The 8,284-nt window shown below is 33.8% G+C and overlaps 1 protein-coding gene across 3 annotated transcripts; it reads right to left on the reverse strand.

The window, feature by feature from the left end:
- Positions 1–457: 457 nt before the first annotated feature.
- On the reverse strand, positions 458–5,459 carry LOC103982914 (SNAP25 homologous protein SNAP32). 3 transcript variants are annotated; one of them, XM_009399999.3, is made up of 6 exons: positions 5,241–5,459; positions 3,310–3,811; positions 1,738–1,831; positions 1,533–1,663; positions 1,355–1,452; positions 458–793 (listed from the first exon to the last, which is right to left on the reverse strand). In XM_009399999.3, exons 2-6 carry the CDS (start codon positions 3,790–3,792, stop codon positions 694–696), a joined length of 906 nt encoding a protein of 301 aa, XP_009398274.2. In that variant the 5' UTR covers positions 3,793–3,811; positions 5,241–5,459; the 3' UTR covers positions 458–693. The 3 variants fall into 3 exon arrangements, with proteins under 3 accessions (XP_009398274.2, XP_009398275.2, XP_018679971.2); XM_009400000.3 differs by having other exon boundaries at positions 3,310–3,875; XM_018824426.2 differs by lacking the exon at positions 5,241–5,459 and adding an exon at positions 5,070–5,196.
- Between the last annotated feature and the right edge of the window lie 2,825 nt (positions 5,460–8,284).

Here is an 8,284-nt window from a genome sequence, read left to right on the forward strand (position 1 = left end):
AGGTTCCTTCAGGCAATTCTATTTTCATGAAATCAAGACATTAACAGAGACTCGGTTTGTGTTTCATCCTGATTAAGAAATATTTATTATGTATGTGGTACACTGGAAAACTCTAGTCTTTCTTTTGAATATACAACCATAAATTAGAGCTGTCAACTGTTTTACTGTATCCATTGGTTATGAATTTTTGCCTCTTCTCAACTGGAATGGATTTTATATTTTGGATCAGATGATGAATGAGTTTGTGATCAATCTCCATTTTGAGCGTTGCCTAGGTTTTTCATCTCTTAGTTTTTCAGATGATGAATGGTTTTATATACATATACATATACATATACATATATGTATATACATATATATATATATACATATATATATATATAATTTAGAAATAATTTAGAAATACATATATATATATATATAATTTAGAAATAATAAAAAAACATGACAGTTTAAATGATCTCTAAATAACCATCCCACACGTAAATACATTTCAAATCTGTCAATGGAAGATGTAGCTCATATGGAGATAAAGACTTGCCCTATAATACAAGATTAAGAAGTATATGTTGACAATAAGATCCTTGCTGGCACAAGTGAGACATTCAAGTATACATACCAATGGCAATTTTGTTCCAGTAAAGCACAAAGTTTGCCCTAATTAGGGTGTCGATGCAGCCATAAAAATGAGATCTACTTTCGAAGCAGTCGGCGTCCTCGAAGGTTTGCACCTTTGACTCTGAAATTTACCTCTTCCACATCATCCTCCATATGATCCAAAGCCGTAGTTTGCCTGCAATTCCAAACAGAAAAGATGGAAAAAGGATGTTATTCTTTGAGGCAAATTAAGGGGAAAAAGGCAAGTATCAAAGATTATGGAACTTGGAACACCAAACTAAAGATTATATGATATTTTGGTTAGTATAAATTAATTGAACTCTATAATCCTTTAAAAGCAGAAAATAGATAGATTTTATCTGACTGCTATAAGCAAAATGCACCTTTAACCAGATGCATATTGTCCATTTACAAGTGAAAAAAGGTTAAATAAGGGTATCTATGCATCCATCAAGAATGACAAATTCCATGACGAAACAGAACGTTTTTAGTAGCCATGTAAGTTCACATTTGGTCGAAGAATGGCCACAGCAGGATTCATCTATAATTGCCTGACACCATTTTGAATTATGTATTACTTTTTTCATGATCTAGTATTGAGGTCAGCATTGTCTTAATGTTGTTCGATTTGACGATAACTTAAGGCCTAGAACAACAAATAGAACCTATGTATAGATAACCCAAGCACATGACACACATATTTTAGAAACATAAAGATGATATAAAGTCAACTAACCTCTCAATCTCAGAACCCATGTCAATAGCCATATTCTTCAATTCGCCTAGCAAGTTGCTTAAATCAGAAAGAGCATCATCTTGCTTTGCCTTCTCAGTCTGATGTAATCAGTAAAACAGATGAATTAAGTTGTTATTGAATGATAAAATCATACTGTAATCCAATTGGTATCAAGTACCTCAACTTTCTCAAGTGTAGATGTAGGTTCAGAAGAAGAAAAGTGTCGAGGTTCTGATCGGGGACGGGGAGCTGATAATCCCAATCTTTGTCTCTGTTCCAGGTGGCTACTCCTTTTTATAAAAGAATCATCTACATATTTGTCGATGAGAAGGCAATAAGAACAAATTACACACAAAAAATTCCAACAATTCGTTTCAACCTACCTCTTGTTAGAAGTGGTCCTTTTATTTCTCGTGTTTTCTTTGGCTTCCATTTCTTAGAAAACAAGCCTCCAAGATTTCCCAAAAGCTTTTCACCCTGAATGAACATAAACAAATTAATCAGCTAGGACTTCCACCATTAGAACATAATACGTACCTAAAAGTAATTCTGATGCATATCATGATTGATTTAATGGAGTCAGCCTTTTAAGTACTAAGTGCTTTGCTTGATCAAAACATGGAACAGTTAACAAGAAGTATCAAGAAATTGATGTCAGATGCTACCCCCAACACCATGGAATCCTTGCTAAAAAGAATGAAGATAAAGATTTACTTCGCATAAATAAATCACGTACATAGTTTAATTAAAGCTTGATGCTAAGGTATATTCATCTAGCATGCCATCAAATTTAGTTTAACTTGAATTGTGAGTATGAAGAATCATCTGAAGCCTTCGATGAATAGCCCATAACAAATTCCGCACCAACTTAAGCTCAAAGACATGCCAACAAAATTCTATTATATTGTTCTGAACTCCATCTGGCTTCAAAGCATTTAATCCTATATTTACATGAGGACCCAATGGAAACACCTACAATATGCACATGTGAAACCTTGCTTCTTGTCAGAAGAGTCAGCGGAATTGAGGACACTCCACCATATAAATATTGCATTTTTTTTTTCTTTAACTAGGCAGGATGGAAGCTCAGAAAGATACAATCGATAAAATAAAGTGCATAAATCTTCGTACCCACATGTGGTCAACAACATTATAGAGAAAGCGGAACGTTGTTTTATAATGCTGTCAAAACAAAAATTGATGTTTGACCTCACAGCATAAACCTATTACCATGGTTAACATATGAACTAAAACAAGTGCATCTATTTTCCTTAACTAAAACAAGTACAAATTATGAGGTAATTTAAGTGTTGCCATAACTTAGGTTAACATCTGGAAAGATCAATCCATGAACTTATTACTAATTTAACAACTAGAAGAAAGAAAGACAAATTAAAATAACCAACAGGAAAACAGCCAATGTAAACCCTATAATTTATCAGTTCATGCAACTAGAGGAAGCTATCTAGTTGTTGCTAGTTGCTCTCATCCTTCATACGAACCACATGTTTACAAATTAAAAATGTCAAAGACTGGCATCAATGCAGTAACTGACCCTTAGTTGCAAACCTTTGAAAAATGATAGATCCTTGTGTTATGAATGAGTTCAGTTGTGTAGCATCATTAGATAAAACACTTCACCTGGATATTTGTTTAACTCGTTACATAGTTAAAGATAGTGCAGAAAGCCACAAGATCAATATACAAATTAAATTAGGCATGGCTTTTTTTATCCTTAGTGTAATGAATTCAGCGTCATAGAGACTTAAAAGTGAGACTAGATGTAAATAGGATAGGGAGGCCTTACGCTAGAAATGAGTTTATTAAAAATAAATAACCAACGAATTTGTTATCCTAAAATTCACTTTGTCTACTAAGCTACCATGTCTAAATAAAGAAATGTTCATTGTTCAACATGTAAATGGAAAAGGGGGCAAAACTAATAAGATGCATACCCTGCTAAGATCGTGCTCAATGTCTGCAGCAGTTTGATGAGTCCTAGTAATCTGCTCACCTTGTTGATGCAAGGTGACAAGAGTCTTTGTAGCACCTTCTCTAATTTCTTCAGCAATTCTTAGACAACCATTTAGTTTATTTGTAGTCTCCTCAGCCTTGTACACAGCATAATTTTCCAGTTCCTGAACAGATTGGTTCTCAATGCCCCCTGAATCACGGAAGTCATTCTTGTAACTGTTTTTCGCAGCTGAGTATCCCCAAGCTGCCGATGATTCCCACCCAATTTCTTCATTAACATTTTCACCAAACTGATTGCTTTTCAGTTTTGCCTTGCTGACCATAGGCGCCGACGAAGTTTTAGCAGAATTGATGTTTAGATCAAGTTCTGAGTCAGAAACAGACTCGAAAGGGTTGTTGCGAGAAGGTCCAGGTTTGGCATGATGTTGCTTATTGCCCGACAGGGGAGTCCTCCTAGTGCTCATCTTGACGTAGAATTAGTTTCTGTTTGAAGATGACAGGGTTATCAACAAAAGCAGTATTGCAGACTCAACAATGGAACCTAGCACTATAAAAGAAAAGAATAAAGGTATAAGGAATAATTAATAATTTTTGTTCACTATGAATAGAAGTACAATAAGCAACAAAAAAAAAAGTTACAGATTGAAAGAGCATCACAGACCTAGTGACACAAACAACAATTTAACTCTTTAACATCTAAAGGTAAGACAAGGTAAAAGACTGAAAAGGGCAGCCTAGCCTAGTGCTTGAGACTCGTCAATATAGGATCTGGCAATGTTCCAGCCTTGGTCACATAGGATCAACCTCACTGTGGAAGCAAGGCTTAACCTCACAAGGCAACAATCTTGAAGAAGCTAATATAAACCAAACAGAGAGAAAACAGCAACCAGGAAAGCAGTTATGCTGCAACAGGTTGACTTGAGAACAGTGGGCAAAAACCCGAACATCAGACCAAACAGGATCGACCATGAAAAACAAAATAACAAGTCATGGTTTCTCGAGCCAAAGCAGATCACAGTGGGAAAAGATTAGACATGGAAAACAAGATAACATTCAAAAAATTAAACGGGACCATTATTTCTGACAGTCAAGACATGGATTCTACAGAGAGTTCGCTATACAAGAACATACTGACACTGCACTAAGCTGTCTAATTAAATAGATGAAGAAATATATACCCTGAATGAAGAAATTCAGAAAACTAAAAATAAAAAATTGTCCAAGGATCAACATATATGTAGTGGGAATAGAATGACGAATCAAGAAACAGATCAATGGTTAACACCGGAAGAATTCATATGTTGAGGTTAGTAACAGACACTTTCTCCAGCCATTCTGCTTCAGTTACCAGCCGACAAACCAAGACCTTATTTCACACAATAACATGTACTAAATATCGATGGCATAAACCACATAAAAGAAAACGCAACCCTCAGATCAAAACATGGTTATGTGAAAACCTGTATAGTAGCCACCGAGAGGCCAATTTACACCACTAAGATTAAACCTAAAATGGATCAATCTACAAGTACCGGACGATTATCCGCAGCGAGAAACCCTAAACTGATTCCCAAATTGACATGTAAATATAGCAGGTCAATAGAAGTCACAAAAAAACAAAGGGGTAGCTCGGATCCGACATCTTCCACTCTGTGACAATACATCAAACAGAAAACGATCACGCTTGGGAGGGAACTCAAATCGAAGAGCAAAGAGTTCAATCTCTTAGAGAGGACCATACCTTGGAAATCAAATAGGTGTACCCCTATATCAAAGCTTACGAGAAATCAAACTTAGACCCCAATCCAACACTTTAAAGTGCTTTAAAAAAACAAAAAGTTCTTTGACGGAAACATCAAAGATCTGATATCAAAACAACACAATCACAAGAACATCAAAGAGAGGACCATACCTTGGAAATCAAATAGGCGTACGATACCAAGAGCCAACGACAAAGTAAGAAACCGTAGAGGCAGGTGGAAGTCAAAAGAGGGAAGTATGCGCTCTGCTGGCGACGATCGCGTCGGAGAAAGTGGGCTGAGAACGCGAAGAGGATAGGAAAGCGGGAGGACGGAGTCTCTCAAGAGCAGAAGACGACTTTTCTTGGAGGGATGAGAAAAGACTCCAACTTGGTCAAGGAAGAAACATATATAATCTTAAATAACAGAAATTAGACCGTTGCGGCTTATTGCCCTTTTTCGATTTTTTTTCCTTGCCGAATATTGTAGTCCTACCCGTTCTCTCACTCGCCTTGGCATCGGATCCAGACATCAATCAGGTAATTTCCGCCAATAACGAGGCGGGTAGCTCAATGGCATGTTTGATACACCGTTATAAAAGGGCAGTTTAATATTTACTTATATATGTCATCATAATTAATATATGTTTGTTGACTATTAATATTCTAATTATCATCTAATTATAATATGCGCCACTTATAATCAAACTAAGACATTTAAAGATGTCAAACTATTATTATTTTTGGTAATTCAAAATTAAAACAAGATCAGACTAATTAATATATATATATTATATTTTTATACGGGTAATTACTTGCTCGAATATTTCACGGATTTTAATCAATTAAATCAACACATCACAATAATTTAATCAATTAGAGAATAATGGGAAATTGTAAAATTTCATGAAATTCATTAACCTTTTGTTTATTAAAATATGAGAATATTTAAATATCCAAAAATTTTAATTATAATTAAAAATGTTAAGAAATTTTCATAAATATAGAAATAATCCGAGAAAAAAAATAGAGGATCAACCAATTGATCTTCTCCTTGTTCCCTCCCATCATGAACAAGAGATAGGGATAGGTAAAAAAGATAAAATAATTTTTGGATTAAATTAACTAATATTTTTTTTAATGTAATATCTACCTAAACAGTAGCAAAATCAACTATTTCCTTAATCTTGAATCATAATTTAAGAAATAAATTGTAAAAAAATAATTTAAATTTTTATTTACAAAAACCATAAGTTTCCCAAGTATGGGAAAATATGAGTGGCGACAATAGAGGAGAGGAAAAAACAGAAATAAAGTATTTCTTTTTCATATTCATATTTAAAAAAATAAAAAAGTCTTGAAAAAAAAAACTTATTAACTAAAGATTTAGGAATAATTTAGTCTTTTTTTTATGCTTAAACAATTTAATTAGTGCAACAAATGGATCCAAGATCCTGTTTCTGATTTTTTAGATCTAATTAGTTAGTCAATTAGTCTGTGACAAAATCCAAGGACCATAAGACATATGCCAAATTCCAGAAACATCAAGAACATATAAAGTCCAGTAACCTCTCAATCTCAGAAATAGCCATACACTCATCAGGTTGCTCAAATCAGAGAGAGCATCATCATTTGCCTTCTCAATCTGATGCTGTCAGTAATGAGTGAAATAGATGAATTAAGTTGCTCTTGAATGAAATATCATATTGTAGTCTAATAATTAGGATAAAGTGCCTCAGCTTTCAGAAAGAAAAATGAAATATGATACAGACAATCCCAATCTTTTGTCTCTGTTTCAGGTGGCTACTCCTTTTTTATAAAAGAATAAATCTGCATTTTTGTTGACGAGAATGGGATAAGAATAAATTAAACACAAAAATTTCCAACAATTTGTTTCAATCTTCCAGCGTTTATTTGGCTTCCATTTCTTAGAAAAAAGACTTTCCCCTAAATTACAACATATAATAGTTATTTGATTTCATGTAGTCTACCATTTTGATTACTTTAGCAGAAGTATTGTAAATCTTACCAAAATTGTATAACCTAAGATAAAAAAAATTGATGATGGATGCTACCCTCAATATCTTTCATTTAAAAAAGTATATTTTATTTTATTGATATATATCAACTAGTTATCAGTATGTATTGACAACATTACACATAATACATGAGAACTTATTAATGTACCGAGTGGTATGTTACGATACGATAAATCTTACTAAAAAAAACGAAGATTTACTTTGAATCAACTACATAGTTAACTAAGTCTTATGATATGTTATATTTATCCAGCAAGCAATCAAATTTAGTTGGCTTGAATTGTGAGTACAAACAATCATCTGAAGCCCTAAATAAAGGATATCTATCTCATCTAACTTCAAAGCATTTAATTCTATTTTCACATAAGAACCAAGTGGAAAATCCCAACAATATGCATATGTGAAACCTTAGCTTCCTGAGGACACTCCACCTCTGAAAGATAAAATGGATAAAATAAAGTGCATAGCTCTTCTCATACATTATAGAGAAAGCCCTTCTTGTTCTACAATGCTGTCAAAACAAAGCTGATGTTTGACCTCACATCTTAAATCTTCTACCAATGGTCAACAGATGAATAAGGAAAACAAGTGCATCTGTTCTCCTAACTAAAACAAGTACAAGTCATGCAGCAATGTGATTTAAGCATTTCCTAAACTTACCACTAGTTTGACAAGTAGAAAAAAGTAGGATAGATTTATATAAACAAGAGAAAAACAGCTAATGCAAACCATATGGTACATCAGTCAATGCAAGTGAAAGAAGTAATCTATTTCTTGCTTGCTGCTCTCATCCTTCATATGAACCACATGAAATCTTGGTGTTATGAATGAGCTGCATTATATAGCATCATTAGGTAAAACACTTTACCTGGTTATTTATTAACTCATTACGAAGTCAATTTATGAATTAAATTAGGCATGGCTTTCTTATCCTTACTGTAGTGAATTCTGTGTCATGGAGACTTGAAGTGAGACCACATGTAAATAGGATGGATAGGGAGATTAATTGATCAGAAACAACCAAAGGATTTGTTATTCTAAAAGTCTCCAACTTTTTTCCATTTGCATGTTCATTGTTCCACATGCAAATGGAAGAACTAATGAGAAGCTAGCTAAAATCATTCTCTGCTGCAGTTTGAGGAGTCCTAGTAATCTGCTCGAGTCTTTGCAGCATCTTCA

This window comes from Musa acuminata, chromosome BXJ1-4 (assembly GCF_036884655.1).
Source record: "Musa acuminata AAA Group cultivar baxijiao chromosome BXJ1-4, Cavendish_Baxijiao_AAA, whole genome shotgun sequence".
Taxonomy (NCBI): domain Eukaryota; kingdom Viridiplantae; phylum Streptophyta; class Magnoliopsida; order Zingiberales; family Musaceae; genus Musa; species Musa acuminata.

Excerpts from the sequence above, each read along its gene's own strand:
- LOC103982914 (XM_009399999.3), bottom strand. The coding sequence starts at position 3,792 with ATGAGCACTAGGAGGACTCCCCTGTCGGGCAATAAGCAACATCATGCC. Across the intron at positions 1,832-3,309 it reads TTGAGCACGATCTTAGCAGG|GGTGAAAAGCTTTTGGGAAA; the intron begins GTATGCATCTTA and ends ATGTTCATTCAG. Across the intron at positions 1,664-1,737 it reads AGGACCACTTCTAACAAGAG|ATGATTCTTTTATAAAAAGG; the intron begins GTAGGTTGAAAC and ends ACAAATATGTAG.